The sequence below is a fragment of the Carya illinoinensis genome, chromosome 1 (genome assembly GCF_018687715.1).
Source record: "Carya illinoinensis cultivar Pawnee chromosome 1, C.illinoinensisPawnee_v1, whole genome shotgun sequence".
In the NCBI taxonomy this organism is placed as follows: domain Eukaryota; kingdom Viridiplantae; phylum Streptophyta; class Magnoliopsida; order Fagales; family Juglandaceae; genus Carya; species Carya illinoinensis.
The window spans coordinates 3,337,083-3,353,363 of NC_056752.1; the positions used below are offsets into that span (position 1 = coordinate 3,337,083).

Sequence of the window (16,281 nt, forward strand, 5' to 3'; positions counted from 1 at the left end):
GTTTGGATTTCAAGACTAGATAAGATGATTTTAGTTGAAAGTTGAGTAAAATATCGTTAAAAGTATAAAGCTACTATGCCGCCTAAGATGTACCGCTCAAGTGTACCATTCGACAATTTTTTTTTTTTTTTACCTAATGATTAAGAAAATTATTTTAAGTGTATTAGTGTATTTTTTATTTTTAAAAAATATTTAAATCTATCTATTATAATAAGTGTTTATCCCATATGAACAGTAATGAACAGTAAATTTCTTGTTTTTATTGTATAGTTACATTTTTACCCTTGAGTTGCTTTTACTTTTAAACCAATAAAAAACTCTGCTTTTACTTTTACATTTTTACCCCTTGATCTCATAATACAACAAATATTAATTGCTAATTAAAAGTTTTTGCCTCTTGATCTTCTAATACATAGAATTCCTTTTTTTTTTTTTTTGTGTTTAATCTTAGTTAAATAATTATTATAATTATTTTTAATATTTCTGAACTTGAGATTAATTTAATAGTATCCCAAAGTATAGAGATGATAAATATCTCGTAGTAGTTAGGTGGGGGTCTAAGCAACACTGATTCCATCCGACTCCATTGTTTTAAAATTTCATAGTTTGATTGCATTACTCATTATTTTCCCCCACCACTTCTAACTTTCAATATTAAACTTTTCAAAAAAAAAAAAGTACAGAAATAGGCAGGTTGAGTGTCAAAATTTCTACCATTTTTTTTTTAACTTTTTAAAAATATTTCTCAAAGTTTGATTATTTCTTTTACAGTAATATTTTTGTATGTGGGTTCTAAATATTTAAAAAAAAATACAAAATTTACACAATTCAATACTGTAAATATCATTTCTATTTTTTTTATTGTACGACAATGGTTAGATCATACTCAATATGTTTAACGTGAAAGGAAAAAAAAAATTAATAATACATACACAATATTTTCTACAACTATTTTACAATTTAGTGTATGTTAAAAACTATAGTAAAATTGGAAATTTTAACTAAATAAAAAATCAAAATTAAATTAAAAAAAACTTAATAACTTTTTATGAAATAAAATTATCATGCATATTGATGAATTGTGAGATGGATTGATGAATTGTGAAATGGGTTGTTGAACAATAGTATATTTTTGTGTAGATCTTTTCCGATAAGTTTGATGTTATGATTAATTGATTAAATATATATATTTATATATATATATATATTTATTCTATTATAATAAGTGTTTATATCATATGAATAGTAATTTTCTTATTTTTATTATGTAATTACGTTTTTGCCTCTGAGTTATTTTTACTTTTAAACCAATAAAAAATTTTGCTTTTACTTTTATGTTTTTGCTTCTTGATCTTCTAATACCACAAGTATTAATTGCTAATTAAAAGACATGCATGTAAAGCATAGGAATTAATTTATAAGCACAAAGATCGTATGATCAAGATGTGCTAGCTGATATTTTTATTTTTCTATATATATATATAGATATATATATTTGTAAAAAGAAAAATAAAAAAACAAACAAATAGACCAGAGAAAGAAGACGAAAGGAAAAAAAATAATCCGAATGTATGTAGTACCTACATGTATATATATAATGTTGTATATTTGATTTTAAACTAAAATATAATTTAACTACAAGCATAGATTAACCATTATGACATCTGGTCAGAATATACCTATTGAAAGATATTATACTTTATTAACTTATTATTATCTAAAGATATTTTTTAAAATTTACTTTTTTTTGCATTAATTAATTTTTTTTGTAAAATATTATATATTTTTTTGTTAAAAATCTTATCTCACTTAATTAGATAAACGTGTTTTGTACGTTGCTTCAACTTAGTATATTAAAAAATATGAAAAGAAAATTTAAAAAAATTGACCTGGGCGCGCCCAACAGTAACAACTGAGCAGCATGGTTGCCCGACCCTTATTAAAATATTATTTCTAATATTATTATTATTTTAAAATTTAAAAAAATTGAATTATTTTGAGATAACCCAAACGAGCTCTAAGGTTTATAAATTTAAAATTACAAGCTGATCAAACACTTTTTTAAGTTTGATAGGAATACCATAAGTAAAGAATTTATTTATAGTAATTAATAACAAATTATGATATAATCGAAGGGATCGAATTATCGATAAATTTTACAAATTGATGTATTTTTATTTTATTTTTACTAAATTAAGTGATCTAATTTGGGATGAAAACAAAAATACACCATTCAATACCTATCAGAAGTCCCATTCAAGCAATGGAAATTTTTACCCAAAATTCAATTTTGATAAGAAAGTTGTGAATTCGAGTTTTTATTTCCCATTTTCATACCCACATAGCTTTTATCCTTTGATGGCTTTTATGACCAAACAAAGTTTGACTTCTCATATGGAAACAACTCCACGTTGTAGCTTGCAAAGTCAGTCCAGACAGCCACATGCCCTGCGGATAATGGAATCACATCACGAATAGAATCGACATTTCTTAAAAATTCATCTAAATATTTTTTTTATAATTTAAAGATAAATACAACGCGTAAATATTACTGCATTAAATATTATTTATAGAAAAGATAAACCTATTTATTTTTCTTTAGATTATAGAAAAAAATATTAAAATCAGAAAATCGTAATAAATCCATATAATTATTTTGATTGATTGGTATAAGCAAAATTGAATGCACCACGGCGTCGTCATGGAGTGTCGTTCGCGTCAGTCCAATTTCGTCCACTTGCCGAGAGCTTTCTTAAAAGGTAAGGTCAATGGTAAACCATTAAAAGAAATATATAAAAGAGGATTAAAAGAAATATATAAAGAGGGTCATGGGCCAACCTCTCTCACAATAAGTGAAGTATGACGTGTAACATATTTTGAACAATCTAAAAGATAATGTAATCAAAGTTTTGAATATTCTATAATACGTTGTAAATAAAATATTCTGATATCAGTATTATTTTATGTATCATTTTGAAATAGTTAATATATTAACAAAAATATATATATAAATTTATATAAATTATATTCTAAAATAATAATTTATATAAGAATAAATTATATATAAAGATATATATATATAAATTATAAATAGTCTAATTTGAATTATAGGTAAAAAAATAAGTTTGCACTTTGAAAAATGAAAAAAAAGAAGTAAAAGTCGAAATATGTGCCTGTACGGGTTGAAATATAGGTCAGTACGGTCGGAATTTGAGATGGTACAAAACAAATATAATACATATATCGGACCAGTAACTAGTACAGAATACACTAACTATACCAACCGGTACGGTATTTAAAACACTGAATGTAATGCCTCTAAATGCCATTACAATATTTTTTAAACGGAAAAGGAGCTTTGTAAATTATAATAATTTCTAAAATCTATTCTAATTTAAAAATTAAGTGAAATAGATTGATACATCAAGTGAATGATATATCTCAAATTTAGATACCAAGTTGAAGAAATAAGAGGCGCTCCACACCGAACATTGTGAATATGTGGAATTTACACCCTCAATAGGAAGATGACATGTATGCAGTCTAATGTAGTTACAATAGAATAGATTATACAAAAAAATCATCTCTCCCCTCAGTGGCTCTCGCTCTCTCCTTAAGCCAAAACTCGGATTTTCTCTCCCCCCAAGCCATCGTTGAGCTGTCTATCCCCAAAATATTAACACTATCACATTCTTGCAAGTTATAGGTGCTCATTGAACAACAGAATGATGCATGTTATTTTACAACCTCGTCATCTCTCTACACAAGATAAAAAATGGGTGTGAAACTCAAAGAACAACATCTGCATAAACTGGGGTTCTATTCCTTCACAAACTCTACCATCAAAAGCGAACATAATTTATGACTCAAGCTATTAATTACACTATCTAGATCTTTAATCAACATGTAGCAGTTCTTGCCCTTGATGCCTCCACTTTGCCAATCTACTACTGAGATCCATTAACATTACCACATGTTCATAAGCTGTATTAGCTTCTTATGATCTCCAAATCAAGCCCAACAGAAAGGGTCTTTTCCCATCTCATATCTGTCGACGTAGCTTCCGGGCTTGAGATGAGAGAGCGACTGGAGAGTGGGGGACGAAGGGAGAGAGTGATAGGCTTCAGCAGACAGAGAGAGACTGGGAAGATAGCTTGGGAGATCATTTCCTACAGGCGGTTCTACCGTTAATTACATAGACTTCTTATTAGAGGGCGTAAAATCAAACTTCACACCGCATCCTATTTGCAGGTTTTCTCGCAATATTGATCCTAATCAAAAGATATGCCCATCTCAAAAGGAAAACGCTTCAGACCAGTCGGACTGTTTATACTCAAATAACAGCCCGCCAATCATCTGATGCCATGTAGGAGAAAGCTGTAAAATGTTAGTAGACCGTGAAGCAAGGAATCAGAAGGCTTCAGCTTGAGTTTTTCGTCTGCCCTTCCCATGATCGCGAGCCACGGGTTTTCTCCCTTCTGCCATTTGCCTCAGCCCGACGCCGACGGACGGCCAAAATCGCAACCCGTCGTCGACGAAAGTATCTCAGCCCGACGCCGACTCAATCATCGCAGTCCGAAACCGACGCCGAAGTAAATCGGAGACTGAACCATTTGAGTCCGAAACCATTCACCCTTCCGAATCGTACTACCCTTCTCAATCCGAAACCAGCTCAGCTACCGTGAGGGAGGGGACTCACGTTCGGAAGATGAAGAGGAAGAAGATAAAGGCTTTGTCTCTGTTTCCCCTCGACAAGACTGCCAAAATTCCACCACCAACATCTTTATCTCTGCCAAAGACGAGTTCGGCTTCGAACTCAGTGTTCCGGTACTTTCTTTCTCCCCCCTCCCCCCCGTCTCTGCGCCCTCTCCTTCTGGTCCCACGATTCCTACCTCACTCGAGCCCTCTCCTCTGCTCATGTCTCCCTCCACCTTACCCCCAATGGCCGAGCCGACGCTGCCGTCCCCATAAATTCCGACGACCCATCTACCCTCTGCTTCGCCTCCGCACACGCCCTGCGTATGCCCTTCCCGGAAGCTCTTAATCTCATCGTCAATCCCCATTCCACCAATTTCGTGGCGTATGCCCAGCAGCAGAACAACTGCTTCCGGTCCGAGTACTCGGCTCTGGCTCAGGACTGTGACGCGAATGGCTGTCCCACTTCGTCGAGGATTCTTTCTCGGAATTCTGCACGCCTTTCCCTGGCGGAATTTCAAACGAAAAGCCTATGAACGAAGGGCACGGACCAGAACCGGAACAGGCAAAGCCATGTTTCAAAACTCCTGTTCCGGCCAGGGCAAGAAGCAAGCGTGCCAGAACCAGCGGCCGAGTTTGGTGTCTTGGGTCCCCTTCGCTGACCGAGTCGTCCGCAAGTTCAACCTCCTCGACTTCAACGTGAGGGAGGGCAGGGGACTCAACCACGTTCGGGAGAAGCTTAGGGCTTCAACGTGAGGGAGGGCAGAGGGCTTCAAAGTGAACGAGGGCGGGGGACTTCCACGTTCGGGAGAAGGGCTTCAGGGTGAACGAAGAGTTAGGCCTCAGTTACAAATGAGGGCAGGGGCTTCCATCAGATGCTGGTCCACGAGTTACGCGGTGGAAGTCCTACGTGGCATCAGATGATTGGCGGACTGTTATTTGAGTATAAACAGCCCGACCGGTCCTAAGGATTTCTCATCTCAAAATAGCTTAGTACAATCACACTTGCTAATATTGGACATTTTAAGTGATTTTATGTCAACTACTTAAATGAAAGTTATCTCAAATGCATAACATAATAACAATATGATTATTAGAGATGGTAAAATTTATCTAATGCATGCTAAATCAATGGATAAAGGAAAAATATAATTGTAAACACAATTATACACTAATCTGTATACCAATGTGATATGATTGATCAAAAAATAGATTTTATTAAAAACAGTGTTAATTTAAATTTTAAATATGAATAAATCAGTATTGGTACACATATTAGTACACGATTTTACTTGTATATAGCAAAACTCATGGAGAAATAGACAAGTGTACGCCATTGTACCATTTTAGGCCACTTGTGAATGATTGAGATTCCATAAATTTAGGAGGTAAGATCCCATGAGCATGCTCGGGACAGCCTTTTTAGGGGAAAAAATGATTATTTTTGTAAATTTTGCAACAAAGTGACCAGCTGCTGTTACTGAACCAACACGTCTCCCTCACGATTCATGAAACATGTGGAAAAAATAATCAGGCATGGATTTAACTGGTCTGAACAACGGCGCAAACGCTGAATATTATAAGCAAATTTGCCGAATTGTAAGAAAATTGTACAGATTAAACGGTACGTACATCAGTGCATCTTTCTGAGGCAATACATGGGGGTGATAATTGTAACATGCGAGTTATCAAACAAATGTTGCCTCAACTAATACAAAAATGTGCTTACCCAGATGAACTTGCACAAGAACTCGTGCAAGCAAAGCAGCCCACACAAGGTCCCGGTACATGTTTTTCTCTAATTATGCTCTTAAAATAGACACTAACAATAACAGAAGATAAAAAACCAACACATTTGACAAATGCTATTGAACACAAAACATGCAAGTGATTCTACTCAGAAAATAGGACAGATAGAAAACCCACCTGCTAAGTGCTGACAACAACATACTTATTCTTAAAAAGTGCTTCTAGCTGTAACTCGTAATAATCAGATCTGAGAAGGCCCTCAGGTCGTGCATTATTGCCTATAAACTGGCAGGTTCTGGGGTTTCCAACTTTGGGGCAACTATCTTACATATAGGCATTGCTTCATTCTTACTAAGAAGCTTCAAGGATGGATGCACCTCAACATCACCCATGGATATTCTATCCTCAATGTCTAGATTGCTCACGTCCACCTCGATTTTGGAAGGAATGTGTTCGGCTGGACAAAGATATTTTAGACTAGTTCTTATCCTATTTAGTTGGCCACCTGCTTTGGCATATAAGAAACTGTAATCAGCATAAAAGTAGCAATGGAACAATAATTGAACACTGAAAATTCAAAATGAGTTTGTCAATTGCTTGCAAGAGATAGGAGGAACACCCTAAGCACTTGTAATGAATTATAATCACATTAAAAACCAACGTGAATTAAAGTGAATACCTTCACTGAAGCATATCAGCATGGTTTGTTTACACAAATAATGGCTAGAAGTGATTGCAGCTCAATGAACAACGTCAAAGTTAATAAGAATGAGCTAGATCTGAATCCCACCCCCCAACTAAAAGGGGAAAAAAAAAAAAAAAAGCATTTAATCAAGTGAACAGCAGCATCAAGTGCCTAAAGTCAAATCCCCAAACGTGATGCCACTGAACTTCAACAATCGAGCTAAACAAATGATCAGCGGTGTGCAATATGAAGAATGACAAAAATTATCGAAAGGAAGCCTCATTTTTCATTCTCAAATTTACCAAGACGTCATACCTGTAGATGGATTAGATAGAATGATAGGATCACAAAATTAATGACTTTTTTGAGGAAAGCAATGACTGAAAAATCCTTAAATGGATCAAAAGGCTCAAGGGCTAAAATCTTTTTGTCAAGTTCCGATAGAGAAAAGATGTCCTATAGGTGCCTCATGCTTGAATGTGGATATTTTGCATTGTACTATTAGATTGGGGCACACAAGCAATTACAAGCAGTTCCTTACTCAAGTTCGATAGCTCAGCCTGGCGTTTTGCTTTAGGCATACTGTAACTAAGACACTTCTCCACATAGACCTAATCTCAGAAAAGCAAACACTATTAACATATCTAAGCAATCGGTTCTAATAAATCTTTTATCAAAAACAATGTTTTGAAACCTATAAGAAACATTTTTTTGACGATGAGGAATCCTAGAGACCGTGCAAGTGCAACATGTCTTTAACCCGGTCAAAACCCAGACCCGTGTAACTGTCCTTATCACACAGATAAGGTGTGGCCTCCAGAAATTGTTTGCACCCAAGGGTTTGAACCTTGTACCCTGGAGGAAGCACACCACCAGCCCAAAGCCCAGCCAAGCCCTAGGGATTAAACCCAATAAAAAAGAGTAATAATCCACAAATCCCACATTTTTTCATTTTCAATCAAAATCAACAAGAGCATAGAGTCCTTTACATACAGCCCCAATGTACAGCTCTGCCATAATGTACAACGAAAGCTAAAATCCGCAAATATAAAAAATTTAAACGAAGCAAAAAGAAAAAAGAACAAATAGCGAAAATTACCTTTCTTAAGACCGGGACAAACATCTTCGCCTTTGAAAACAATGGGCACTTCAACATTCAACTCCGAGCCTTCCTCCGCCCAAACAAAAACCAGATTCAATATCTTCCCAGTCTCTTCATTCCTGTGAATCTATCATCATAAAAGCAATCAAGAAATAAGAAAATAAGAGATAAAATAGCAGAAAATTCTAGTTAAAGGAGGGAAAGCTTGGTTGGCATGCCTTGATGGGGAGGACGGTTCCGGATTCAAGTAGGTGAGAGGATCCAGACCCGGCGCGGATCTGTAGCGGGAAGGTGGTGCAGTAGAAGAAGGGGAGGTCTACGGTCTTGAGGATGGACTGAATCTGCTTTCTTTCGGTAGTGAGCAAACGCTTCCGGGATAATTCAGAGCTGCTCTTCGGCTCGTCCTTCCGGAGAAGGAGCTGCTGGGAGAGCACCACGGCCGGGATCCGGCCCTGGGCTCTGTCCCTCGCCGAAACTCTGCTCCCACTGCACTCGCGAGGGACCGCTTGGATGGTGTGGTATGAAGACGAAGGTTGAGCCGTAGGGCTGTTTGCCACCACGGTCCTCAGGTTGCTGGCTGCGGAACGCCACCACTTCGCCATTTCCGGTTGCAGAGCGCCAAATGCCCTAGCTCGGACTCTGGCCTATGAGGGGTTTTGCTTTTGCGGCTTCAGGGGTTTAAGCTGTTGGGCTTTGTTGAGAATATCGTATTCGTCGGGTCCAGTTAGGTCTGTATATCTCTACGTCTCGGCCCAAAATATCAATGAATCAGACAAATGCAATACCCCATTTTAAAAAATATTATTTTTAAGCCGTATATTTAGTAAAATATTAATATAATTTAATTTAATTTAAAAGATAAATTTTAAAATTTAAACATTATAAATTAAAATTTATTATTTAAATAATGTGAAGGATAAGAAAATATTGATAAGAAAATAAAATAATTTTTTTCTAAATCTAGAATTAAGTCTTTACTACAGAATTACTTTAGATGCTCTGTTTTGAAACAATGTTCAACTTCCTAAAGAAATCAAGAAATATCTTGTGTCTAAAAATAATTACAAAATTTCTGTAGCATGAAAATCAATCCAAATTCATTTTGCCCATATATATGCACTCTTTTAAGATTATTTATATTTTAAAGTTTCTACATGACACACTGCTTACGTAACATGATTTTATTTAGAAGATAAATTTTAAAATTTTAATCAAATTTTACCATTTCAGTGATGTAGATAATGTAATCTCTATTTGAGAATAGAATAACTGGTCAGTTAATACTAATAGTTTAGAACGAATACATGTTCGGATTCAAAGATGAGGTACCGTACCAGCCAAACCACAACTAAATTAATCTAATGACCATTAAGTCGCTATACTCGATAAAAGAAAAAACTTACTTATGTTCTTTTTTCAATTTAACATATTAACACGTTTTCTCGCAAATAGAGTTTTATGCGAGGAGTTATGTCACATGCATGCCACGATCTCAATTCACTTAAATTATACTTTTTTTTGGTAGGGACATATTGATTAATTCATTCATTAAAATGGACAATGAAAACTTTTGACTTAAAAAATACAAGTCAAATTCTGACTTTTCTAATTTCTTAAAACATAAATTTTTTTGTAACTGGCAAGATCTTGTCCAGCGATTCTAGATTAACCATCTAAGAAACAGATTTTTGTCTTAGAACACTATCTAAGACAATAAACAAAGCTTACACTCTTCTAGAGTGGAGCTCAAACTCTATGGACCACTCGTCCTAGAGATAATGTTTTTTATTTTTTATTTTTTTGAATTTTTGTTTTTTCTTAATACAATATAAAACAAAGTAAATAACCGAAAAATAAAAGGAAGAACCAAAGAAAGCACATAATGTCTCTAGGACATGCAACATTACTATCAATCATTAAATATCTTTAAAATAAATAATTTAAAGATTTATACATAATGTCGTATTAGTTACCAAGAGGGTTGAGAATAAAAGGAGTATAAAGAGGGTAAGGCCTAAGAAGAGGGTAGCATGCACACCCAAACACAATACGTAGGAATTGGTAATCAGTTTTATGGCCAAATAATATATAGGTTTTGCTTGAGGTATTAGCAAATTTCAGAGAAATAATTTTTATTAGGATGGAAGATTGTAACGACCCAATTCGCATCTCTAAGGTTTGAAACATGGATAATTTTATTAACCTAAAATAGGTTTAATAGGCCGTATTGAAATACTATACAAATTATTAATTTATTGAGATTTAGTTAGGTCATAGGCCTAAAATTTTTATTTTAAAGTTGTTAAGGTTTAGTCGATGATTTTGGGACATATTAATGGGCCTATAATAATTATATATAGAAGCCCAAATTAGATTATCTAAATGTGTTATGGAATTTTATTGAGTTCAGTAATTAAGTTAAATTTCTATTAATATTTATTAGATGAGTTGGGTTTATTTTAGACTCAAGACGAGAGACATTGAAATTTCTTGAATACTAGGCATAGTTATCAAGAGAGTTACAGAGTAATCAAGATTCAAGAATTCAAAACTTGAACAAGACTATTAGGTAAGTTGTTGGAGAGCTGGTTTATCATTTGGATTTCTGCAATTATTCAGTCGAGCTGTATCTTCTACATCATTATCCATATCTTTAACAGAAGCAAGCCCACTTCGCCCTTTCGTTTTATCTACGTGATTTCTCTTTCCGATGGCTTCCTCTTAATTATTATTATTATAAACAAACACGGACTCTCTCTCTATTTTTCAGGGAATTTATTCGTCTTTTTAAGATCTTGAGAGGCAAAATGTCGTCATCGTACACTCCCTGTGCAGCGTGCAAGTCCATGAGGCGGAAGTGCACGCAGGAGTGCTCGTTCGCTCCGTATTTCCCGCCGGACCAGCCCCAGAAGTTCGCCAATATACACAATGTCTTTGGCGCCTGTAACGTGAGCAAGCTTCTCAACGAGCTCCACCCCTCGCAGCGCGAGGACGCCGTGAAATCGTTGGCATACGAGGCAGAAACTCGTCTGTTGGACCCCGTGTATGGTTGCGTTGGCCTCGTCTCGATGCTTCAGCATAGAGTGAGACAGGTTCAAACTGATATTGTCCGTGCCAGGATAGAGCTTGCTAGCTACATTGGGCCGCAGGCCGCAATGGTCCCCCTTGTGCAACAGTACCCGGGGATAGGGTATATGCCCCAACAGCATGAGCAGCCGGGCAATCCTTCGTCCTCGGTTGTTTTACCCCAACAGCAGCAGGGCAATCCTTCGTCCTCGGCTGTTTTACCCTACAACATGTCGCCAATGCTTGGGATTCCTGTCAGGGCTCCGACGCGTGGTGGGGCATTGGTGATTCGCGAGCCCAGGCCCCAACACCAACCGCAGCACCAGCACCACCAATATCAGTTATTTGAGGCACAACAATTGGCAGCGGCTTCGGCTGCGGCAGCGCAACAAGAACTTTTACTGGCTTATGAGCAGCAGCAACAACTGCTGCAGCACATGCATCTGCACCCGAACCAGCAAAAACCAGAGCTTGTAATGTTCAACAGATTAATCGACCCAGCGGCCGTAGCGGGCAGTTCGGGCACTGCTAGTGGGTTCAACCAGATGAATCTTGCCATGTCGCCTTCGTTAACTCTGGGCGCATATGAGAACCCTTGCGAGATTGAACTACAGCAAGGGGAACAACAAGGCCCTTCTGATCACCACCATCAACTTGAGGCGCAGCTCTTGCTCCAATCACAACAGGCACAAGCAAATCGAAAAGGCAAGCAAATCGTGTAGCAGCCTGAGGTTGATAGCAAGGAGAGTACTGTTGGTCTGTCCTGCTGATTTTTTCTTCACCGAATGCCTTTAAACACATTCCCGTTTTTCATCAAGTCGAATTTCATTCTAGGTATGCGCACATTGATCTCTATTTCTTTCTACTCCTGGTTTATACATGCATAGCGCTGTTAGGAACCCTAAATGCAAATGAAGTGATCAAGTCGAAAGAGGAAGGGGTTTCTGAGTTCAACAGGTCGAAGTGAAGGGTTTGAAGTTTCTTAACAGGGAATGGAGTCGTTGAAGATGGATGAAGTGCAAGAATAAGTAGGAACTCAAAGCTCACCGTTTTGGTAGTGGAGAGCTGCAATCGTTTAGCCTTTTTAATAAGCAAACTGTCGTTTATTTCATAGTTGTAAAACGCAACGTTTTAAACGGTGCACTTTAGTTGCTGTTATTTCCATTTCCTGCTTTGTATGTGACTTTATCAAACGTGCAAGACTTAGTTACAGGAGAGGGGAATATAGGAGTGAAGGGGACATCAGAAATGTTTGGCTAGAATCTTCTTGTATTTGGAAACAATTTGGAGAAAGGGACACCTTGAATGTTCCCAACGTGACGATACAATTTCCTTTTTGAGGAATTTTATCAAACACTTGCCTTGCATCCATTTCCTTGTAGCTTAAAGCGTTTGGGTTACATGTTTCTTCACCATTTTACATCACAATCAGACTGTAGTGTATCAATTAGGACGGTTATTAACAACTGGTATCACAAGCAGTCGATCCTCATGCCTGAAAACACCAGGGCCCGTCAGCAACAAGATGGCCTCCAACGTCAGGTAGATGGCTTAGTTGCAAATTACCCGGAAATCAGGGGAAGGATGGATCACATGGATGAGCGCCTGCAACAGCTTACAGAGCTGGTAACTACCTTGGTCACCAACCTGATATGGTTTTCCATGAGGAAACAATTTTATCTGATGTAAATACTAATGGTGTTGTGAATAAGTTAGGATTTTCCATTTTTATGCATGTTCCCCAGAGGAAATGGGGTGGTTTTTTGTGTGTGGCGTTCAAGAATGGTTGTCGAGCCTGTGCATATATCTAGTAATGTAATGACTTTTCTGGTGTATACTGATCCTATTCATATACCTTGGCTTCTCATTCTTGCTTACTGTCCTGCTTAATATAATCATAAACAAGCTTTTTGGAATCTAGTGAATACTATAGCTATTAACTTTCCGGGGCCCATTATAGGATTATGAGATTTCAACTCGATCCTTCATCAATATGAGAAAATTGGTGGCAAAACCTTTGCTTCCTCTTCACAACCTAGCGATCTAAAATTTTTCATAGACTAAAATGACTTGCAAACCTAGGTTATTCAGGACCGAAATATACATGGTCGAATAAGGGGTATGGAAACTCCCACATTCGTGAAAAGCTAGACAGAGGAGTTGCTAACACAAAATGAACACCTCTTTTTCCTGATACAAAAATTCTTCATCTGCCTATCCACTCCTTGAATCAAGCTCCACTATTCTTGGATACCATTGGTTCAAAAAAACCTCCAAAACCTTTCAAATTTGAGGAGTTATGGGCTAGGGACCTACTAGCTTATTTTTTGTGAAAAAAGCTCGGGATAGGTTTCATAACAAGCCCCTCTAATTATGTCCTTTCTCAAAAACTCAGTACTGTTCAAAAAGCTTTAAAAATCTGGAACAAAGATGACTTTGGCCATATTCAAACCAGGATTAAAGAGTCGAATCATCTATTAACTTTGGTTCAAACCCAAGTTGCTTCTGATAATCCTATTCAACTTGAAGAGAGTATAAAAATCTACCTTGATGAACAACTCAAAAGGGAGGAAATACTTTGGAAGCAGAAATCAAGATTACAATGGCTCACTACCACATATTTTAATACCAAATTCTTCCATATGGCCTCTACTATGAGAAGAAGAATAAATGATATTTATTGCCTATTGCCTAGAGGACCAGTCTAACTATTGGGTTAAAGAACCTTCAAGTATCCAAAGTATGTTTTTGAATCATTTTCAGAAGATCTATCAAACAATTGAAACTATTTTCCCAGATGATTTGAATAATATCTTCCCTAATAAGATTTCCAACCAAGACAATAAGGCTCTTTGTAGAATCCCTAATGATGAAAAGATTTTACAAGCCATTAAGCAAACTCTTTCTTCCAAGGCACCTCGCCCTGATGGTTATTGGTTTCTTCTACAAGCATTACTGGGAGATTGTTAAGGATGATTTTATCAGGGCTATAAAAACCTTCTTCACCAATGGACGAAGTCTAAAGAGCTTAATCACACACACATTGTTCTTATCCCAAAGACTGAATCTACAAGCACTGTGCAACAACACAGACCAATAAGCCTCTCCAATGTTTGTTACAAGGTAATTGCGAAAATTCTTGCCAATAGACTAAAGATTGTCCATAACATTCATCTCTCCTCATCAATCTACTTTTATCCCTAGGAAAGTGACTCAAGAGAATACCATAGTTGCTCAAGAAATATTCCATCACCTAAAAAAGAAAAGAGATAGTAAAGGTCTTATGGCTATTAAGATTGATATGGAAAAGGCCTTTGACTATATGGAGTGGAATTTCTTGTTGATGGGTATTGCATGCTTAGGATTTCATTCCAAATGGATCAATTGGATAAAAGAGTGCATATCCACTATTTCTTTCTTAGTGATTATCAATGGTGAGCCATGTGGGGTCTCAATGCATCCAAAGGATAAAGGCAAGGTGATCCTCATTCTTTCCTGTTTATCATAGGGAGTGAAGTGTTTTCTAGGCTTACCACTAGGGAGGAACAACTATGTAATATCCAAGGCATTAATATCAACAAAAATGGGCCTTATATAACCCACATTCTATTTGCGGATGACTTGATCCTCTTTGGTACATCATCTATCTGCAATGCAAATTCATTTCTCAATTGTTTGGATAATTATTCTTTATGGACTGGGTAAAAGATTAAAAAAAAAAAGTAAATCTTCCATTCAATTTAGTAAAAACTCTTCCATATCTACTATTAAATCCATCAACGAGAACCTGAATTTCAAAACTTCTTCACTCACGATCAAATACTTAGGTCTGCCTCTTAGCTTTGATAGCCCCAATAGCAATCAATACAATGAAATCCTAGATAAAATTCAAAAGAAGTTAGCAAGGTGGAAATCAAAATTTCTATCCCAAGCAAGTAGAACAACATTGATCAGATCAGTAGCAAGACTTCCCTCCTAAGTCTTGGAATTTAATTCCTTGGGAGGTCTCAGAATGAGACTAACTTCCCACTTTAATAGAGCACTGCTATGCAAATTTGGTTGGATCTCCTTAGCAATGACACCAGCGTGTGGAAAACTCTTCTAATTGAAAAATATGTGAAAAATGCCTCCTGGTTGACTATTTCTGCTAAACAAACAGATTCCAAGTTTTGAAAAGGATTATTAAAACAAAGAAACTTAGTCTTTGTACGTAGATCAATAATGGGATTAACACCAAAGTTTGGAGAGATCCATGGATTCCTACTCAGTCCCCTCCAGTTCTAATTCCATCATCATCTCTCAAAATCCAGGACCCGCAATTGAGAGTTTTTGAATTAGTTTTTGAGGAACTCAAAAATTGGTACACCATTCTTAAAAAAAATTCTCAGTCAAATCTACATATTATGCTTTAGTAAATCAAAACAGCAGCCTTAACTCTCTCCATCAAACCCAACTTGGAAGAAACTGGGGTATTTGCAATTTCAAAATAGGCTAAACTCTTCCTGTGGAAAATCCTTAACAACATCCTTCCTACAAGATCCTTGTTGGAAAACTGCATTTCTCTTAATGAGGATCAAGTGCTTTGTCCAATCTACAAATCTACAGAAGAAACAACATCTCACATTCTCTTAGACTTTGTTATTCTAGAATCTTTTGAAGACAATCCCATGGCCGTTAAACATCTCTTTTATTAGAAGACAGGATATCACCAATTGGATTTTGTGTATTCTGGATCATGAGAATAATTTCCAAATTTTTTATCCAAGTATCCATAAATTCTAGCTTTTTCTGTAATTGCAATGGATCATCTTTGATTTTATAGAAACCAGATTATCTATGAACCCCAAAGCCTATCCATGGATCAATTTGTTTTAAGAGTCATTCATTCATATGGAGAACAATATTGTAATGCATGGGAATGGAAAGAAATGAACAACACTACCGATTGGTCCCCTGCTCCTCCAGAGAAATACTCAATTGCATT

At 36.3% G+C, this 16,281-nt stretch overlaps 2 protein-coding genes across 2 annotated transcripts; one reads left to right on the forward strand and one right to left on the reverse strand.

Annotated features, from left to right (window-relative positions):
* Nucleotides 1-6,242: 6,242 nt before the first annotated feature.
* LOC122306168 (50S ribosomal protein L25) lies at nt 6,243-8,893 on the reverse strand. Its single transcript, XM_043118611.1, has 3 exons — nt 8,450-8,893; nt 8,229-8,358; nt 6,243-6,949 (listed from the first exon to the last, which is right to left on the reverse strand). Exons 1-3 carry the CDS (start codon nt 8,831-8,833, stop codon nt 6,723-6,725), a joined length of 741 nt encoding a protein of 246 aa, XP_042974545.1. The 5' UTR covers nt 8,834-8,893; the 3' UTR covers nt 6,243-6,722.
* A 1,893-nt stretch (nt 8,894-10,786) lies between these two features.
* Nucleotides 10,787-13,213, forward strand: LOC122306177 (LOB domain-containing protein 36-like). Its single transcript, XM_043118620.1, has one exon. It carries the CDS (start codon nt 11,039-11,041, stop codon nt 12,017-12,019), a length of 981 nt encoding a protein of 326 aa, XP_042974554.1. The 5' UTR covers nt 10,787-11,038; the 3' UTR covers nt 12,020-13,213.
* The last annotated feature ends 3,068 nt before the right edge of the window (nt 13,214-16,281 follow it).

Excerpts from the sequence above, each read along its gene's own strand:
- LOC122306168 (XM_043118611.1), bottom strand. The coding sequence starts at position 8,833 with ATGGCGAAGTGGTGGCGTTCCGCAGCCAGCAACCTGAGGACCGTGGTG. Across the intron at positions 8,359-8,449 it reads GAACCGTCCTCCCCATCAAG|ATTCACAGGAATGAAGAGAC; the intron begins GCATGCCAACCA and ends TTATGATGATAG. Across the intron at positions 6,950-8,228 it reads TTGTCCCGGTCTTAAGAAAG|GTGGCCAACTAAATAGGATA; the intron begins GTAATTTTCGCT and ends ATGCCAAAGCAG.
- LOC122306177 (XM_043118620.1), top strand. The coding sequence starts at position 11,039 with ATGTCGTCATCGTACACTCCCTGTGCAGCGTGCAAGTCCATGAGGCGG.